This window comes from Protobothrops mucrosquamatus, unplaced genomic scaffold (genome assembly GCF_001527695.2).
Source record: "Protobothrops mucrosquamatus isolate PMUCROS unplaced genomic scaffold, P.Mucros_1.0 scaffold1182, whole genome shotgun sequence".
Taxonomy (NCBI): domain Eukaryota; kingdom Metazoa; phylum Chordata; class Lepidosauria; order Squamata; family Viperidae; genus Protobothrops; species Protobothrops mucrosquamatus.
Window position 1 is genome coordinate 618,918 of NW_015387395.1, and position 21,871 is coordinate 640,788.

Sequence of the window (21,871 nt, forward strand, 5' to 3'; positions counted from 1 at the left end):
AAACTGCCGTGCAACCACACTCTCAACAACCTTCGCCACAAAGCGTAGGTTGGAGACTGGACGATAATTTGCCAACACATCTGGATCCAGGGAGGGCTTCTTAAGGAGGGGCCTCACCACCGCCTCCTTTAGGGCTGCGGGGAAGGCACCCTCCCGCAAAGAAGCGTTTATAATTCCCTGGAGCCAGGCTCGTGTCCCCAGAGTTTTGGTGGGTGGGCTGAGCTGAGCTGACAAATTAGTACATTTTCATTCTTTGGGGGAAGTTTCATGTTAAGATACGTTAAGACATGAAATTGATATTTTAAGCACAGCAGAGAGTTAAGATTCCAATAGCTCTTCTGAAAACTCTTGTCTACTGAAAATATCAGGCCCCTTCCCCCAAATTTGAAGGAAGGGGTAGAATTTTTTTGCCTCCGCTACCCATTTTGCCTATTAAATCTTCCCCAAATTCCAAAAGCGGGGGCCGTTTCGATCATTGCTTGCTTCAATAACATTATGATGTCATCAGCTATGGCCCAGAAAAAAATAAGATTGCTCATTTCACTCTTTGTCATTATTGTATAGACAATCTAAAGTGATTTAGCTATGAAGGCCTTCTCAATCATTAACTGGTTACAAAAATAATTGCAGAAGAAGGCAGTGTAATAGTAGGTGAGAGAGACCCTGGGAGAAGAGAGGAAGAGAGGCTACCAAGGGGATGGGTGGAACAAGAGGCTCAGAAGAGACCTTCCTCAGTTTCCGTAAAGGAGATGGCAGGAGATTTGTACTTTCAGACTTGCAAGATTCTGTTAATGTAGCCTTATAATAAAGTAGATTTAGCTCATCTGGTCGTGATTCCTCTCTGGTCTACCTGGCAGGCTGACTGTTAGAATAAAAGGGCATTGGCATTAATTTTATTATGCCACTTGTGTACATATCACTTTCTAGAGAATAATTCTGTTACCCCTAAAGGGCTTAAGGGTTTAAAATAAATTCATGGAAAATGAAATTGTGGCTTGGGATGGATAGGCAGGAAAACACTATATGAGTACTTCGATTACACTGACAATTCTACAGCGCTGCACCAGGAGGACAAATGTGTGTGGGGGGGTGTCTTTCTTCCCCTCCCTTCTGTCCTCCCTGGCAAAGGGGAGAGAAGAATATCCCATACAGCTGTAGGTCGATGATGGGTTGTTCTCCCCTCACCCCCCCCCCACCCGTCAGCCATTCAGCATTTTCTTGGAGGATCTTGGTTTTTAAAAGTTCCACTTTGCTGGCATCCAGATTTTTATAGCCCAGATGTGTTAGCTCTACTCCAGAATAATTGGAATTTTGATTCTCAGATTTTCTGACCACTCTGACTAACAATCAAGCTTCTTAGAGTTAGGAAAGTTATTGTTTGGTTTGTTTGTTAGGTTTGTATCCCACTTTTATTATTATTTTTTTAAGTAATTCAAGGTAGTGAACATATCTAATACTCGGTGGTGGGATTCAAATATGTGAACATCCGGTTCTCTGTGTGAATGCCGCTTCCGGAAGTCCATTCTAGGCCTGGGCAACAAAAAATTAGCTACTAGTTCTGCTGAAGTGGTGCGAACCGGATGAATCCCACTACTGCTAATACTCCGCCCTCCTCCTATTTTCTCCATAACAACAATCCTGTGAGGTGGATTGGGCTGAGAGAGAGAGTAACTGGCCCAAAGTGATCCAGCTGGCTTTCATGCCTAAGACAGGACTAGAACTCATGGCCTCCTGGTTTTTAGGCCAGCACCTTCACCACTACACCACACTGACTCTAGTCCTATTATAGTTATAATTCTGTTATATCTGGAGGACACTTAAGAACCAGGAAAATATGCATCAGAATGGGATGCCATCAAAAATATTTTTTATTTGGGAACATAGCAAGCCGTCTTATAAACAATCATCTCAGGGAGGAATCTCCCATGTTACCTAGTATGTAATTGGAAATTATTTAAGTTGACCTTGAAGCTTCTTGAATACATTCTTCTAAGCTGTAATTTGCTTAATTAAGAGGAAGACAAATAAAATTGGTGGTATTGTAATAGTTCCTTCCAGTTCTTCCACTTTTGTAAAGTTGCATCTTAGCCTTTTAGCTCTCATCTTCATATGGGGGCTTCCCTATAGAAGATACTCTGTGTGAAGAGTCTGTGTGGAGAAGAATAATCCATCGCACACGTGCTACGGTGTCTTTCAACATGTATGGATGAATGCTGTCGACATGTGCTAGGCTGCATTAACAGAGGGATAGAATCAAGATTACGTGAAGTATTAATACCACTTTACAATGCTTTGGTAAGGCCACACTTGGAATACTGCATCCAGTTTTGGTCACCACAATGTAAAAAAGATGTTGAGACTCAGAGAAGAGCAACAAAGAGGATTAGGGGACTGTAGGCTAAAGCATATAAGGAACGGCTGCTGGAATTGGGTATGTCTAGTTTAATAAAGAGAAGGAGGAGGGGGGGACATGATAGCAGTGTTCCAATATCTCAGGAGCTGCCACAAAGAAGAGGGAGTCAAGCTATTTTCCAAAGCGCCTGAAGGCAGGACAAGAAGCAACGGGTGGAAACTAATCAAGGAGAGAAGCAACCTACAACTAAGAAGAAACTTCCTGACATTCAGAACAATTAACCAATGGAACAACCTGCCTTCAGAAGCGGCGAATGCTCCAACACTGGAAGTTTTTAAGAAGAGACTGGACAGCCATTTGTCCGAAATGGTATAGGGTTTCCTGCCTGAGCAGGGGGTTGGACTAGATGACCTCCAAGGTCCCTTCCAACTTTATTATTATTATATGATATTATTATATTATATAGCCCAATCCTGAGCAAATGTCATTTAATTTTAATCCTAATAATTTAATAGGATTAAAACTAAATGACATTTAGTTAATATTTACATATTTTTATATGTGGTAAATTTTTATGACCTATTTTATGTCTATTTTATTCACTCAGGGTTGAATGTTATATGTTTATAATCTGTAGGTGCTTTTGACACAAATAAAGAGGCCCTCATTTCCATCCAAACCAAATAGTAACACCCAGAATTTGTTCTCATATCACTTCATTCTCTCCTTTGTGTTGGCCAATCCCCGCTCATCAAAAAGTAGACTCCTTATGATACCAATTTGTCTGTGTGTGTGTGTGTGTGTGTGTGTGTGTGTGAGAGAGAGAGAGAGAGAGAGAGAGAGAGAGAGAGAGAGAGAGAGAGAGAGAGAGAGCATGCTACTCATTAATGAAGAATATATTATGGTAAATAAAGAATAAAAGTACAGGTAGTCCTTGACTTACGACCACAGTTGAGCCCAACATTTTGCTGTGAAATAGTTGTGAAATGAATTGTGCCCCATTTTACGACCTTTCTTGCCACAGTTGTTAAGTGAATCACTGCAGGTGTTAAGTGAATCTGGCTTCCCCATTGACTCCATTGACTTTGCCTGTCAGAAGATCACAAAAGGTGATCACATGATCCCAGGAGATGGCAACCGTCATAAATATGTCAGTTGCCAAGCATCTGAATTTTGATCACGTGACCATGGGTTATGCTGCAACAATTGTAAGTGTGAAAAACTGTCATAAATCACTTTTTTCAGTGCCGTTGTAACTTTCAACCCACACAAAATGAACTGTTGTAAGTCAAGGACTGCCTTATTTGTAATCAAACTAAACCTTCTCTCTGTTTCTCTCTTCCCTTTCCCCCCCCATCTGAGATTCTTAAGCATCACAGTCTTAGAGAAAAGGGATGTTTTTATCCAGATAACCAAATTGCTTCACATCCCCTATTATATTTACAGTCCATTATGTTTTCCTTTCAATGTGCAGAGGAGAATGACAAAAAGCAACTTCCCAGAAAGCGGCGGAAGAAAAAACAGAAGAACGTTTTTCAAACGCCTGCTGTTGGACATGGAAGTCCAGCAAAATGTGGAGAGCCTGAACACCTGACTGGAGATAACTTGCAGCTGCAGTCCAGGGAGGGTCCAAACTTGACTCCAAACCAAAAGAGGAAAATGAAAAAGAAGCGGCGAAAAGAAAAAATGAGAGCAGCTGGCTTGCTCAGAAAACCAGTTGCTACTGATTTCACATATATGCCTGAAGAAAAGAGAGAAAGAGAGTTTGAAGTTGCAGATAAAGCAGATGACATTCTGGATTTTTTACAAAGCACACTGGAAATCTATTTTTCTGACAGTAGGTATATTTCATCATGTATGACAGTGACTTGAAGGGAGGAAAACAAATTATTTTTCACTGTCGAATATAGGGAGGGAGAAAGACTGATGGCTTTGTGCTCTCAATTTGAGAAAGAAAGGATATACAGTACATACATAAATCCTATTGAGCCTGTACAAACTGTTTTAGATTCACCTTGCAGGTTAAGGCGACATGATACAGGTAATCCTTGACCTATGACCAGAACTAAGTCCAACATTTCTGTCGCTAAGTGAGACATTTGTAAGTGAGTTTTGCCCCATTTACTTTCTTGCCACAGTTGTTAAGTGAATCACCGCAGTTATTAAGTTAGTAACACAGTTGTTAAGTCAATCTGGCTTCCCCACCGACTTTGCTTGTCAGAAGGTCACAAAAGGCGATCGCATGACCCTGGGACACTGCAACCATCATAAATATGAACCAGTTGCCAAGCATCTGAATTTTGGTCACGTGGCCATGGGGAGGCTGCAACGGTCATAAGTATGAAAGGCGGTGATAAATCACTTTTGTTTTTAGTGCTGCTGTAACTTTGAATGGTCCCTAAACAAATTGTTGTAAGTCAAGGACTCCCTGTACTCTCCTCTGAAGAGAAGGCCTTAACAAAACAAACCCTAAAAATGTCGCCTTGAACTGATTGGGCCCAGAGCTGTTGGAGGCGAGTCCTGTCAGCCTTTTTCTCAAGTGTCAACTGAAGATTTTCAGATGCATAATCCCAGTCTGTAGTGTGGGAATTTCTGCTCTGTTTGGCAAAGCCACCGAACCTGGAACCACGTCAGCCAAGACTGCAGGAGAAGACGTATCCTTCGGCCTCCTTCCACAGTGCTTCCCTCTTAAAAAAAAAAAAGGACTGTATTGCTTCAGCTTGGAGAGGATGTTTATTGAAAACTATTTTGAAGCTAAACCCTACTCCCTTTTGAAGATATGACCAGTCCTAGTTCCTATACTCAGGAAACAAGAAGACATTTCCACTGCCCTTGGTAATAAGGTCTTCATTTAGTTATCAAATTTATAAGATCACCCAACCTATAATGATTCTGGGCAGCATATCAGCTAAAAATATGCCCAGTATAATAAAAGGGGGAAAGTAGACAGTCACCTGGGAACCAACACAGCTAACATATTCATGCAATTCCCTCAGAAGGCACATGGTTCCTGAACTTGCTGTCTAAGAAAGGATCAGGTCTTCAAGGTTTGTCCCAGTAAGGATGGGATCACTCAAACCTCCAAGATGATATTCTTCTAGAGAAGCATTCCTCAACCTTGGCAATTTTAATCCTGGTAGTTGAAGTCCAGACATCTTAAAGTGGCCAGGGTTGAAAAACATTTGTTCTAGAGAAAGTATAGTTCTACATCTTTATTGGATGACACTTACTTAAACTTGGGACCAGGATTGTGTCATCTCTTTTGGATGAGAAAGGTGGAGAAACAAGGATACTCGGATAGCCAGGCCTCATGCCATGAAGGACTTCATACTGCCACTCATGCAGAAGTAGCTACTCAACCTGTGCCACCCAACCTGTGCCACTCATGCAGCAGAAGAAGAATACAGATGGAATCTGGAAGTGGACCATTCATGGGAAAGTAATCAATTCTTAAAATCACTTCCACTTTTCAGCTCCAGTGCCAAGTCTCTGTATCCTCAGAAGCTTTGACCTCTGGCCATTGCTTCTGAATACCACGATTGGTCTGTAATAGATCATCTATGATCTTATTCTGGAGGAATGGCCAACCTTGCATGCATTACCAAGGCCTAGTGGAGGCATAAAAACACAGTTTTTATTAAAGTTTGCAATGACAAAGATAAAAAAGAACCTAATACAATCTAAAAATTAGAAAAGAATGAAAAGAGAAGATAGAAAGTGGAGAAAATAAAATCGCTCAACTCTTAGTCACCTCATATCTGGACTATTGCAGTGTCTTCTACATTGGAAGCTGTAGCTGATTCAGAAGGTGGTGATATAGTTAGAAGTGTGTCTGGCTGTGGACCAGTACAGGTAATCCTCAACTTAACAGCCATTCATTTAGTGACCATTCAAAGTTACAACAGCACTTGAAAAAGAGATTATGACCGTTTTCACATCACTGTTGCAGCATCTTCTCAGTCAGATGTTCAAAATTTAGACTTGGCAACTGGTTCGTATTGATGACGGCTGCAGTGTCATGTGATCACCTTTTGCGATCTTCTGACAAGCAAAGTTAATGGGGAAGCCAAATTCACATAATGTACAGATCATTGTATTGATTCAAGCTTCCTGCCTGCTCTTGTTTTCTGTTTGATGCCTACTTCCAGGATAGCTCCGATACAACAGCAGATGTAAGGAACTATGTTATTAAATGTACTTGAATATATGAACAATCATAACTTATTTTAATGAAATGCATTTCTAAATGCATGCACTGAAACCACCCCTTTTCACATAAGCTTCAGAATCTGTTTTCTTTGTCTCCGTTTAATTTCTGAAGTACAGGGACAGTGGTGTATACTGTGATTTCATGCTACACTTTCCAGAAGATGCAGTGGCACAAAGGTCCAGTAAATTATTTATGAGCAGGCATCATACACCCACAGGCGGAGATTTCAAAGAAAATGATCCTGCATTTTTCGGATGTGGAAGTAGTTGTGCTGAATACTGATTCCTTTATTTTGTTCAAATTGAATTTCAAACACATCTGCAAACCCTCGTTGGAATGTAAATTTAAAGCTTTACCACCAGAGATGATAATTGGGCAGAAAGAAAGGGGTGGAATGTGAAAGGATATACAGTGAAGAAAGTTTATTTTCATATTTGAAAAATATGTGAAAAAAAATCCTATCTGTCTTTCTATCTATGATAATTAGCTCTAGCTGTGAAAGAAAGTTTTTCTTCTGTTTTGATTTACATTGTCACTGGGAATAGTCAATTTGCGCTACTACAAATATTAGCATAACTAGCATCTTAATGCTTCTTATTCACTTTCCTTCCATAGTCTCTCATAAACAGGTGGATGGCTTCTCTCCCCCTTTCAGCCTCTTTTTATGTATGCTTGATGTTATTTTAGTAATGATTTTACTTTAAATCACAGATTAGGGAATAGTAGTACTGTACTGGGATGAGTTGTTTTATAAATATAGGTTCCTCTTTTGAGGCTGTAGCACCAAGGGATTGTTAACATATATATGGAAGATCCATGAGACACAATTGCCATCTCATCCCATAATCCTTTTAAATGGAATTCATAATTTTGAGTCCAGTCATTGATTATGCACGTAAAGGTGGACCTTAGCCTTTAAACATTGATATTTATATGAAGCTCTTTTCGTATAAATATCAGGTCGAAGTCACACTCTGTGTAATGCCTGTATTTTCTCAGCATAAGCTCACTTGATGTTCATTCAGACTGGACTCAGGATGTGTGACCTCATGGTTTTATATAGTTCCAGCAGAGCAGGATGGACCTGGCAAATTTAATAGGCCCAGATTCAGAAACATAGTGCTATGAGTCTCTCATAGTCTTTTTTCATTTCCAATTGGGTAAATGTTTCTCTATATCATTTTTTAAAATAAGTTGACAAAAGTAAAACAATGGAATCAAAAGGCAAATATGAACCTTTACATACAGGTAGTGTTATATCTTCGGTTCTGTAGGCATTGAATGAGGCAGAGTGTTGAAACAGCAAACAAGTTTATTAACTCAGAACAGAAGCAGCCCTAAAGGCTGCTGCACAGCTATTTATACAGTTAGCCTCTAGGTGGCAACCAATAGGTTTAAATAACAGTTTCCCGCCCCAAACCTCATTATCAGCTTGGAGACAACCAGTCTGGCTTTCAGTAACAGCAACTGTTAAACAATACAGCAATGTAGGTCAGACATTAAGCAAGTGATTTAAAACAGTTATGGCCAATACATTACAGGTAGTCCTCAACTTACCACCACAATTGAGCCCAACATTTCTGTGGCTAAGAGGGATAGTTAAGTGAGTTTTGCCCCCTTTTTCTACCTTTCTTGCCAGAGTTGGTAAATGAATCACTGCAGATGTTAATTTAGTAACATGGTTGTTAAGTGAATCTGGCTTTCCCATTAACTTTGCTTGTCAGAAGGTTGCAAAAGGTGGTCAGGTGAACCCAGGATACTGCAATCGTAATAAATACATACCAGTTGCCAAGTGTCCAAATTTTGATCACATGACCACAGGGATTGTTCAACGGTCATTAAGTGTGAAAAGCTATCATAAGTCACTTTTTTCAGTGCCATTGTAACTTTGGACGGTTGTTAAATGAATTGTTGTAAGCCGAAGACTCTCTGTACACTGTAAACAAGAGAAACCTTGCTAACTGCTCCTTTTTTCTTTCCCTTAAGAGCTATCAAAATGTGCAGAGTTAGCTGAGAGCTTCGGAAGCGTCCATGGGGTTTTAAAGAGCCTTGAATCTGGCACGCTGTCAGCATCAGATATCACACGTCTACATCAAATTAAATCATTTGTTCTCCTGCAGAATGTGGAGGAACTAAATATTGCCCTGAAAGACCTCAGCACTCATTCAGAAATGCCTCACGGTAAGTTGAATGTATCCAAGCTGGTTACGCGATTCCTCCTTGGATGCAGATTTCCCGTAAAACTCTTCTTCTCAAGCATTTTAATTTCTTCTTTTTAAATAATTAATGCTCGTGTAAATACAAAGGATTTTGTGCAGAGTGTCTTTGCAGGACACAATGTAGATTCTTTTTTCTAACTTCAAATAAGTTCCTTGTACGGGAAAAGAGAATTTAAATCTTGAAATAGATTTCTGGTCAGTCATGGCTTTTCATGATCTTTTGCACAGTTTCTGTGCAGCTTGCCAGATAGCTCTAAAAATGGTTCTCAAATATAATTTGTGTTCCGACAGATGGGAGATATTGATTAAATATATGACAGGAGAATAATCATCTTAAGTATATTTAATTTAGTTTAATGAAAGGAAATCAAATTTAATCCTAGCCCTGCCCCTTATTTTATGGAAAGACTCCTAGCCCAGAAAGAAAACATACAGATCTGTCTATCAAGGTTTTGCTTATTACTATATAATGTATCCCCTATATGGAACAGCATCATTGCCAGAACATCTTTGGCTGGCATATATCAAGTTCCAGTTCATGGAATGCTTGATTCTTAGCATTGAGGGGGGAAAAGAAAACCCCAGCAGGAATGAAAAAGCTTTGTTTTATACAATGACAATCAGAGATTAAAGTTTAAGGTGAATAAAAGGAAGCTATTGTAGTTAAATTCTTAGTACACTTCTCTTAGAAGTGTAGAACATGTAGAGCAAATGGGCACTACATTCCCTAGCAGAGAGAAAGGAAATAATTTTCTATAGGATCACAAAGATTCCTAACTGTCATCATTAGTGGTATGTCTGCCCCTTGATTCTAGCTAATATATTCATACTTTTATTTTGTGGGAAATTCATTCATTGCATCCAGTAAGCAACTACACGTGATGAAGAAATGAGAAGAGTATCAGATCTTTCTTTTAGTAAATTCATGTACTTTAATTTCTATGCTAAATCAAGAATAAAAATATCCTACCCTCTACAATTCCAAAATGATCAATAGAATTATGAGAGCCCATTTGTTGTTTAAGGCATTTAGAAACCAGGAGATGGTGAGTTCTACTTCCCCTTTAGGCCTGTCAGCTGGTCCCCCTCTCTCAGCCCTCGGAAGAAGGTGTGGACAAACCACTTCCAAAATGTTGCTAAGAAGAACTGCCTGGATTTCTCACCAGGAGTCTAGATTGACTTGAAGGCAGAAAAATAAAGTAAAAAATTGCATTGTTAAATTGAAATAAAAATATCCTAGCTTCTCTAATTGAAAAATTGATCAAAAGATAACATAGACTATGTTATTTGAACTGATCCAGTTAGCTTCATTAGAACATATGATTCCATAATTTGGATATCTAATATAATATATTATTGTGTATTAGCTGTTTATTACTCATTTATCTAGATGGAATGAAGGTCTTTGAAATGTTAATTGTTTTGATTTTTGATCTGATAGTTACAAATTTATTTCCTTTGTTTGCTACAATTTCCATTTCCTTAAGGGAATACTAGTTAATGAGAATCAGTTTGGTGTAGTGGTTAAGACACCAGGCTAGAAAGTGGGAAGCAGTGAGTTCAAATCCTGGCTTAGCCATGAAAGCTGGCTGGGTGATCTTGGGCCAGTTATTTTCTCTCAGCCCAACCCACCTCAGAGAGTTGTTGTTCTAGGGAAAATAGGAGAAGGAAAGTATATTGGATATATTTGCTGCCCTCAGTTATTTGTAAAAATAATAAAGGTGGGATAAAAATAAATAAATAATATATTTCTTATTATTAATGTTTATATATGATACACATATTGTTTTTATCTAATCTGTTGAAGGTTAAGAGCATAGTTATTTTAGGTACACGTGTGTTAGTTGCTTTTTTATTTCAAGCTTATTCAGATTTAATAATAAAGTGTAAAAAGTTGGAACTCTTTTGTTGGCATATATTTCTAGTTATTTCAGTTAAATCTTTAATTTCACAAGTTTATGCTTGGGAATACACATGAATAAAGATATAGGTCAGTTACTACTTAAAATTATAATGCAATAATTAAAATAGCTAAAAATTACAAAAACCACAATAATTGCTTTTTTTGCTTTGTTATGAAAATGAGTTTTGCAAACAGGATGTATTGCTAAACTCTTTTTTTTATGTTCATATCCACTAAATTTTAAAAAATGCAGAATATGTTTATATGTTGAGGGAAGAATCTGGGATTTTTCAGTCAGCTGTTCTACTTGAAGTAAGTGGATCATTTTCCAATATATAGTTACAAGTAGTTTTCAAGTTACGGCAGTTCACTTAGTGATGGTTCAAAGTTACGACCCCCCCCAAAAAAAATACTTACAACACAGTCCCAAAGTTACAAATGTTGCAGCATCGTGGCAGTCATTCACTCTTACGACCGATTACAGAAACAGTACATCATTCCCTCTGCCTAATCCCCCCCCACAGGAACTGGCCCTGCTATGCTAGTCTATCGGCTCCTCCCCACCCCGTTACCAATCGCTCACTTACCTTTCGAAAATCCAGAGTTCCAGAAAAAGCTGACCACTTCTTCTCTCTCTTCAAGCCAGCTGTCTCTTCTCCAGCCTTTCTGCTGTGGAGTTTGCGCAGCGGCTTGGTTTCTTTGCTTGCTCCGGGCTTTCCGAAGCAGAGCGGTGAGAACAAAGGCAGAGTGGGACATGTGTGCCCTGCTCAGCTTGGCTGGCTCACCAAGGCTGCCTGCGCAGGATACCTGATCTGCTTTTGGAGTGCCAGATAACCTCGGTGAGTGCTTTTGGTGTAGAGGACAGACGCCTGAAGGAGTGTGAGATCGCGTCCCAAAGGCTTCTGATCTCTGCGCCAAAAGCTTTTGCAAAGGGACAGAAGGTTTCGGGAGAGCAATCTTGCACTGCTTCAGGCCTCTGTCCCTTTGCAAAAGCTTTTGGTGTGGAAAACAGAGGTCTCAAGGAGTGTGAGATTGCGTCCTCAAAAGCTTCTGTTCTCTACACCAAAAGCTTTTGCCCCAGAGAACAGAAGTCTTCAGGGATGCGATCTCGTACTCCTTCAGACTCACCAAGGTTGCCCGGTGCTCCAAGAGCAGATTGGGTGTCCTGTGCAAGCAGCCTTGGTGATCAGCCAAGCTGAGCAGGATGGGTTCCTCCCGCTTTGCCTCTGCTCTTACCACTCTCTTTTATAGTGCCAGGAGCAGGCAAAGAAACCGAGGCAGAGAGGCTGGAGCGGAGACAGATTGCTTGATCCTAGAGATCTTCAAAAGGCAAGTGAATCTCCACAGGCCCGGTGCCTGTGGAGACCCAGTGGGGCAGGACGGAGGGAGGGGGGGAGAAGCATGAGATATCACAGTGGGTCTGGGGAAGCCTTGGGCAGTCGGAAGCACTAAGCCTCCCATGGTCTTCCCCACCCTGAGATACGTCATGGGCACTCAGTGATCTGCTCATTCGATTAGCGAATGCATTGGGTAAAGCAGGGAGGGATCACGTTCATTTAACGTGATCCAATTAATGAATCCTCAGATTACGAATATAATTGGCAGGCTCTATTGTATCCATAACCCGAGAATTACCTTTATACTTAAAGCTTTTTCTAAGATGGCTGTGGTCGGCAACAAGTAAGTCAATAATTGAAATTGGTGTTGTTTCTTTTCTTTTTGGAAGGAGCATTATCCTTTCAGTCTGTTGCCAAGGAAAGTTGCCGAATCCATTTTGAATCAATTTTAGAGAATAATTTGCTTGCTTAGGAAAAATGGGGACAATTTCTGGCACTGAGTTATTCACTAGTTGTCCTCTTTTATGCCAGCTTTTACAGTACCACTGAGATAAATTCATGCAATTAATAGTAGCAGAAAGGCATTAAATTCAGAGATTTATTTCTTGATAGAACTCCTCCTGATGATAGTAAATTAAAAGCCATTTTAGATACAGTGAAGCTCTCATGGGTTCAATTCAGCAAAAACAAAAGTTTGTTCTAAGATTAATGTGTAAGAAAGAACGATCTAGATCCATTGTTCTTCTGAGCTAGCTATTTCTAGCCAGCTAGAAATATATTGCCCCAAGGTTAACAATAAAATTTGGGGAAGGGGTTACCTGTGGTGAGGTTAACAATAAAATTTGGGGAAGGGGTTACCTGTGGATCAGCCCCACAGTTCAATTTGCACACAGATTTCAATTCTGTTTATTTAACATTTATTGCCATCTAAATACACTGGATACTGAAAGAGATCTGGTGCACAAGGGACTTTGTTCCATATTTGGCTATGTATTCCTGTGAGCAAAGATTTGTGATCAATAGTTTTACAGTTTACCTCAGGGATTATAGGAAGTATATTACCTTCTCTAAATACAGTTTTGTCTTTTTATCTTTGATGGTGATAGCTGTTGCCAGTGGATTAGGAATTCATAACATTCTATTGTGCTTAGTATGGCAATTTTGGAAATGTAAATTTTGGAAATGTAAAAGACACACATGGCCTTCACCTCAGAATAGCTAGAGTATGGATTATTGCATCCACTAGAGAAAAAACAATTATATTATGGAGTCATTGCCATCCATGGGAATAAGATGGAGGCAAGTGACAATATGAACATTACAATGTAAGCTCCCCACTTTTGTATGTTAAGCGTGATATCCCATGTACATAAAGACATGACATTGCCATGTTTGTTTCATCATTCTGGCAAAGCAGATTCTGTAGATCAGGCATGTCAAACTGCCGGTCCATAGGCCGGATGCGTCACACCAAAACCATGCCCACCCCATTGCCGGCAATGGGGAAAAAGTCCCAATATGTTGCGTGACGTCATGTGATGTCGCGAGTTTGACATGCTTGCTGTAGATCCTTGTGTTTGGATATGATCAGGGATGATACATGCCTTCCTTTTATTTCTTCTGCATGTAACAATTTTGTACTTTAAACCAGGGGTGTCAAACTGCCGGCCCGCGGGCCAGAAGCGTCATCCCAAAACCGTGCCCACCCCATTGCCGGCAATGGAGAAAAAGCTCCAATACGTCACGCGATGTCACGTTTGACATGCCTGCTTTAAACCATCCATTAATCTTGCAGAAATATATTTTCTAATTCAAACTTTTTAGAAATTTTTTTTAATCTTTTCTTGTGATGCCTATGTGAAAGTCTTGCTTATGTTTTAAGCAACATATGTACCAGTGTAACCTGACAAAATTTGATAGAGAAGTACATTTGGTTACTTGTGTGATCCATGTGAGGTCCAGAGGCATTCTGGGAAACAGAGGTCATGCTGAATGTTTTGTCTCCCATTGTGGCAGGTTCCTATTGAATTGGTTTTTTAATTCAAAGCATTTAAAACATGTATGCTCAGGTACCCATAACATCTCAAGCAAAAATTATATAATATTACTCATCCAGAGTATTCTGATGAGTCATGCATTATACTGCAAAATATTTCGAAACTCAGATTCCTTTGCACTTTCCAATCAATAAGATTGTAAGAATCCTTCTGACACAGATTTCCAAAAAAGACCAAAATAATTGGAAAGTCCTTCGGTGTGTTGTAGATACTTCATAATTAAACAATTATTTCAAAGGTTCTGTCATCTAAAAACACGGCCAGATACAAGCTTTCTTTATCACCATGCATATCAGAGAAAATATGCAAAGTAGATCATATGGATAGTCTTAACAACCTGCAAAAAAATGTATCATTCCTGCATTTTAAAGCATTTAATCACTGCCTTTGAGCTAATCAATGACATAATATTTTAAATCTCACATACCAGATAAAGAGCCAGATAAAAGGCAGTTTTTCAATGGTGAAAGGAATGATTTCCCAAAAATTGTTATTTGATGTAAAAGTTAATTTTGTGGCTTTTATTTTATACTTTTCATGCATCAAAATATGTCATACTTCGGTTCAGAAAGTTGCAATTAAAGGAAGCTGTGGCGAAACAAGACGCTGAACTAACTAAGATTAACTGAAGCCAAATCCAGCAGGGCTATTCTTATGTACTTAAGGAATTAAAAGATATATTTAGAAACAAAATCCTGCCATAAGACAATTGACCCATCTGTCCCAGTAACTATATTGGTTGTGGTACAATCATACTAGCTTTAATTCAGACAGATCTGCTCCAAGAGGCCAAGGGTGGAAGGCAAGTGTTTGGAAGTGCAAAGTAAACAAGTAATCCTTGATTTAAAACCATTCATTTAGTGAAATTATTCGAAATTACAGTGGGCCTGAAAAAAGTGGCTTATGACTGTTTTTCACATTTAACAACCATTGCAGTTTCCCCTTGGTCACGTGATCAAAATCCAAGTGCTTGGCAACTGGCATGCATTTATGACAATTGCACTGTCCCAGGGTCATGTGATCACCATTTGTAACTTTCTCAGCCAGCTTCTGGCAAGCAAAGACAATGGGGGAATCCGGATTTGCTTAACCACTGCATGATTCACTTAACAACTGCAGTGGTTTGTTTAACAACTGTGTCAAAAAAGGTCATAAAATGGGGCAAAACTCACTTAACATTGCTAAGCTACCTTGCTTAGCAATGGAAATTTGGGGCTGAATTGCTGTTGTAGGTCAAGGACTACATGTATGTAATGGGCCGAAGGATTAACATTGAGAACAGGAAGAAGAGGCATAACCATGACCCAGTCACATAAAAGAAATCTGGGTCTGGAGAAGAAATAGAATTTGGGAAAGCATTTCACATTTGATTCTCCATAGTTCTTAGGATGATAAAAGGATTCAGACTTGCTAGATTCTCTCACCATAATCTATATAAATAAAAATGTAAATGTTCATTAGTTCAAAATCTTAAATCTCCGAAAGTTCTTCACCGATTGCTTTGAAATTTTGACACAACGTTGCATTCGAATACGCGCATGTTTATATATACCTACTATTATATAGATGTCACACCTGTGACAGGTAAAAACATGCTTTTTTTGAAAAACAGCGCCAAAACCAGACAATCTCTATATCTGCACAGACAATGGAACAAGAAAAAATATTGTATACCCACAAGCATTGTGAAATTAAACATATTACAAACGTGCACTTTCTCTTTTCTTTCTTTTCCATTTAACCAGACTGAGCCACAGCAACGCGTGGCCGGGTACAGCTAGTCTGATAATAAAAGTAGCATTAGCTTTCACATCTTTGGTTTCCAAGTTTGGTTTATCTCTCAGGGCGGATAGTATACGCTCTGCACAAGTCTATTAGCTTAATCACTGGTAGGATTTCATTGAAATATATAACACTGAGCTCATTGGGGAAAGGCCGAAATACAATAAAATAAATAAATAAACTCACCTATATTATAAGCTTGTAATTGAAGTTGGGTGTGCTTTTTTTAAAAAAAATAAAAAGTTGTGTGGCTATGTTTTATTTGGTGAAGCTAGACATATTTGTGTCACCGATATTCTATAGTATTTATTTTCACTTCATATTCGAGTTTTCTCCTTTTTGTAAATCACATGAATGGACATAACCATATAAAGCGGTCCTATTTACTATGGTAGAAAAGAAACACAGGTATGGTGAGAAACTACCAAGGTACAAAATGTCAATATGCATGCACACTGCAGCTTTGGGACTTGTACTGGAGTAAAATTAGAGGGCATTTTGCACAGCTTGATTTTGGGGGTGGGCCTAATGTAAGCCTTACCCCAAAAATAAGCCCTAGTTTTGGGGCGAGGCACACACCTACAAATCAAGCTGGGGTGGGTGTGTGGAGCTGCCCCACGCGCTCCTCTCCTCACCGGCCCACTTCTTCTGCGGCATCTTCTACAGCCAGGCCAGCATTTCTCAGTCAGAAGCCTTTCCGGAAGGCCACTGCAGCTGAGAACCAAGCTATGGATTCAATCCATAGGTCACTTCTGCAAGACCTCTGCAGCCGAGAACCGAGAAACCGAGCTCGGTACTTGGCTGCATATACCTTCCAGAATGGCCTGACTGCAAAATGCAGGCCGGAATGCAGCTGCAGAATGAAGCTGCTCCTTCAGCCACAGATGCTGGAGGTGAATATAAAAGACATCCGCCGAAAATAAGGCCTGCTGCCTCTTTTGGAGGCAAAAAAAAAAAAAAAGACCTGGTCTTATTTTCGGGAAAGCACGGTACATGTAGGCTGCAGAAATCTAGATAACCAGAAGATGGCAATAGAGGGAGCTCTCTACATTATTTGCTGGCATCTAGTGTACGGTAGCCTTACCAAAAAAAGTAAATATAGGAGTGCAGCCTAAGAAATTGCTTGTGGTATGAGCTTGTAATTCCCTTTTTAGTGTATAGAATTTTTATTTTTAGTCCTTCTAAGGCGGGGTGTCAAACTGCCGGCCTGTAGGCTGGACACAAGGAAATCGCGCCCACCCCATTGCCGGCAATGGGGGAAAAGTTCCGATACGTCACACGATGTCAGGTGACATCGCAAGTTTGACATGTCTGTTCTAAGGAGCCCTAATCTTATCTGACAACAAAGAGTTGCTAACGTTGCAGCCTTTTGTACAACATAATAGTTCTCCAAGTTTACTGCTCGTGAATCTCCAGCTGTTCTATATGGAATGACTCCTTGGAATGTATTTTCTACAGTGATGTTAACAACATGTCCTATTTGAATGATGAATGTAATTGTCCTGCTTTTATTTGGTGTCTTTGTTTTATCGAACATAAAGCCACAGGAACACCATTCCTTTTTTAACTTTATGAAACAAGCTGTTAAAAAAAATACATCAAGCTATCTTTAAGGCTGTAAAACAAACCCAGGCATAAGTCTGCATTCCTCAAATGGTATGATATAAATTAGATTTGGGAAGCATGAGTGCTGTTTTCCCTGTACAACAAGTGCACATCCATGCGTCATGCATCTTTTCCTGTTTCTTCATTACTTTTGGTCTCCTGAGACAGAGACCAGATAGCAGCTTGACACATCTAAAAGTGCAAGCATGGTCCTGAGTCACAGCTTCATTTTGTCTTGCCTAGACAGTCAACAAACTTTAATTCCCTCTGCTGTACGCGGCACCCATGTTCATGATTGACGGCCTACACCTTATGGACTAAGAGGTTCCTTGGAGATTCAAAATAAAGGGGTTGAGTATAATGGTTGATTGCTTTCTAGACAAAGTTTCTGTTGGGGCTCTACTTGCTCACATTGTTTGGCTCTATTCTGAGGATTTTGGCAACCTCCATACTACTAATCCAATAGCAGTGAATGTATGTCCAATGGTAGTAGGTTATTCCTCATGAAATTTTCAGCATGTTGGCCTTGGAAGTACTTTAGGTTGTTGGTAGAGTTGGAATAAGTATTTGCTTCTAGCTTTCAGCAACCTCAAAAGAGTGAATGAGTGAGAGAGAGAGAGATCCTTGAATGTTTGTTTATTGTTTATTTATTAAATTTATTTTAGTAGCAGGAAGCAGTTGACAGCCCAGCAACATTTTGAAAGGCAGATGCCATGTTGTGCACCCCAAGAGATGTGATAGTTCCTACTGCTGAAATCACAGAAAATTGATGTCACTTTTTGAACCATCAAAATGGAAAGAGTCATGACCATCACTTAATCTGAATCCATCTGAAGATCTTAGGTGCTGTGTGAGTAGGAAGCGCCCACCCTCTGGCTATTAAGGCAAGCACTGAACCAATCGGACCCTTTTGAAATAAATAAACGTATGCAAAATATATTGCTTCCCAGGTATAAATGTGAGTTTCTTTCCTCACAGCGATAAAGGTGTTGTTGTTGTATAAATTCATTGTTAAGCCAGCTGCTTCCAATCCTACTCTTCACCAAATAAAGCAGATTGCTTGGAATATGAGTGTAATGAGCTAGCTCAGGGGTAGGCAACCTTGGCTCTTTTATGACTCGTGGACTTCAACTCCCAGAATTCCTGAGCCAGCCATGGCTGGCTCAGGAATTCTGGGAGTTGAAGTCCACGAGTCATAAAAGAGCCAAGGTTGCCTACCCCTGAGCTAGATGAAAGGAGCACCTTCTGGTGGGCCCTTCATGGATTTTAGTACATCTGGAAACCAGGAAATATGAGCCTGCTAGCAAGAGCAGCATTTCACATGTAAATTTGAGATATGCTTAGCCAAATCATGGCAGAGCCATAGCCAGAAGTCTTTTTAAGTTTGGAATGCCATCATCTCAAGAGTATATTAAGAGGTTCCCCTCCTTCACTCAGATAACCGAACCATTTCTTTGGCCTTAAAATCCCCTCTTCTTTTAAGCCAGACTGTTAACACTTTCTTTCTTGTCAGCAAGCATCAAGTCAAAAATAGTCCTCTTTTGTGTTGCCTTGGAAATTATCACCCACTAGAGAGCTAAAAATGTCTTCTAAGCACTTAACAAAAAGGAACTATGGAACTGTCCTCTAATAATTCTGTGAATTCTCTAGATTAGTAATAGATGTTTATATCCTATCTCCTATGCACAACTTGGATTCTTCTTTGTCTTCCATGTAATAGAAATCATATTCAAAGAAAGAGAAATCAAATAGGTGCTACCTTAAAAATTGAATCATGCAGAAGATGTTTAGCATTTAACAAACATTGCACAAGATAGATAGATGGCTGCAATTCTATTCTTATTTTCCGTGGGCATACCAGTCCAGCATAAAACTATAGATCAGGGGTCCCCAACCCCTGGTCCAACAGCCCACTACTAGACTGCCGTGTGTTTGAAACAGGCGGCGGGAGAGATGGGCAAGCGCATGCACATAAAGTTCTACTCTCACGAGTGGTGGGCAAGCGTGCCCTTGTGCAAAGCTCCACTTGCGCAAGGGAGGGCACTTGTGCTCGCGCACAAAGCTCCATTCGTGCAAATGTAGCTTCACGCGCAAGCACCCTCTGCTCAAATGAGTGGAGCTTCGCATGCAAGTGCCTGCCGCTTATGCGAGTGGAGCTTCTTGCACAAGCACTTCACTCGTGCGCGAAGCTCCATTCGCACGAGTGGAGAGCAAGCAAGCACGACTTGCACAAATGGAACTCTGCACGCACGCCTGCAACACATTCCTCCCCCCACCCCACCCCGCGCCAGGCCAAGCTACCAAGCCAGAAAGGTTGGGGACCACTGCTACAGATAACAAAACTTGACTTGCAACCGTTCATTTAGTGACCATTCAAAGTTACAGCAGAACTGAAAATAAAAAGACTAATGGTCATTTTTCACACTTGTGACCGTTGCAGCATCTCCATGGTCACATGATCCAAATTCAGATGCTTGGCAGCTGACTCATATTTATGATGGTCGCAGTGTCCCAGGGTCATGTGATCACTTTTTGCGACCTTCTGACAAGCAAAATCATTGGGAAAACCAGATTCACTTAAGAGCCATGTTATTAACTCAACAACTGCAATGATTCACTTCACAACTGTAGCAAGAAAAATTGTAAGATGGGGCAAAACTCACTGAGCAACTGTCTCGCTTAGCAACAGAAATTTTGGGTTCAGTTGTAGTCATAAGTCAAGGACTACCTGTAATTGTAGCTCTGCTAAGTTGAGGACTGCCTGTAATGAGATTTTGTGCCTTTTGGAATTAGGAGTTTAGGTCTTCCTGTAGCTGTTGTCTGCAAGATATCATCTCCTTTATGCTCACAATGGATCTCACTGGGTGAGGCTCTGCATGACTTTGTTGTAGCTCCTGGCCTCCTTCATCTTGATTGGCTCATATGGCTTCTCTGCTCCTTCTCTTGAAGGAGACTCTTGATCACTCTATGGGTCGCTTGTGCTGGCCACAGATTGCTTAGCTCATAACTAGGCTAGCATAAGCTATCATGACCAAAAGAGAAAGAAATACAGGTATAAGTAACCTAGCCTTAATCCTTAAGAATAAATAAATATAAAATTTGGCACAAAGAGTAACAAAAAAAAAACCACACCCCAAACTATGGATAAACAAAATGTTTACGCATGTACAAAATCTGGATATGCAAAATGAGACTACAAATGACAAGGACTGCCTTTATTAAAGTTAGATTCTATTCTTCAAAAGTAAAGGTGCCCTCAGGTCAAATTTGATTTCTGGTGACTTCATAGAGATGTCCGCATCATTTTTCTTTATACCCATATGTAAGAGATGACCAGGCTGAATTTGAGGGCAGGGTAAAGTGCCTCATTGGTTTGGAATCTCTACGCCCCATAAGAGACATAAGTCCAGCCCCCCCCCCCCTTGAAGTCTGTTGACTCTTATCTGGTACCAACTTGCCTTGATCATTAGTAGTTCAGATTCTTGTAAATAGGTAGTATGAGATAAACTTGTAGTCCTGTATTTTTGAACATCCTGGTCCCTGACTTCTTGCACCTGATACATATGGAAGTAGTTTGGTTTTATCCTCTTCCAGGATATTGTGATAGTGCACATTTTTGTCATGCTGTTCTGGTGTTCTCCTTTGATCCATCAAACAGGTACTATCTAGTCTGAACAAACACAAAATTTGCCAGCTACAGCCACTTGTCTTAAGAATTTAAATTACGCCAATTGCATGTGTGCCAGAGATGGATGTTAGCTATCATTAGTATACTTTCCTCTGTGCCTGCAGTGGTAATATTCCAATTAAATTCCATGTGAATATGTGTGGTATCGGATGGGTCACAAACACTGTAGATTTGGCATATGACATCAGTTATTTAAAGAAACAAGTGGGTCAGTCTACTAAAAATTGCTAGGAACATTTACGGGTGAAAAGTTATATGAAGAGCCTTTGAGATAGGCATTGTGTTTTTGCTCTGAAAATATTATTGTCCTTAATTTATGGCTATGCTGTATAGCTTCTTTAATGCGTATAGGCTCCAAGCTTATGCATACCTACCAGGATGAAAAGCTAATTTTATACATATACGAGATTGGATTCTCAGTTGACATGGGTGGGTCTCCTCAGGGTGGGTCTCCTCAGGGTGCCGTCGGCCAGACAGTGCCGGCTGGCGACCCCAAGGGGGAGGGCCTTCTCTGTGGAAGCTCCCACCCTCTGGAATGAGCTGCCCCCAGAGATCAGGGTGATCCCTGATCTCCCTTCCTTCCGCCGCGCCCTTAAGACATGGCTATTCCAACAAGCGGGACTGGCCTAGGGCAATTTTTAGAGGGGTTTTAATCATATTTTAATTAGACTATATTTAAATATTTCTTCTTAATTAATTTTAATTCTGTAATTGTTA

At 40.1% G+C, this 21,871-nt stretch overlaps 1 protein-coding gene across 2 annotated transcripts in view; it reads left to right on the top strand.

Moving 5' to 3' along the window:
- The window catches only part of ERICH1 (glutamate rich 1), an 82,055-nt gene that overhangs the window by 57,567 nt on the left and 2,617 nt on the right, over positions 1–21,871 (top strand). For both annotated transcript variants that reach the window (XM_015820780.1, XM_015820781.1), the window contains exons 4-5: positions 3,828–4,190; positions 8,550–8,744. In XM_015820780.1, the coding sequence (XP_015676266.1) occupies positions 3,828–4,190; positions 8,550–8,744 (558 nt within the window). The remainder of the gene's footprint in view (positions 1–3,827; positions 4,191–8,549; positions 8,745–21,871) is intronic.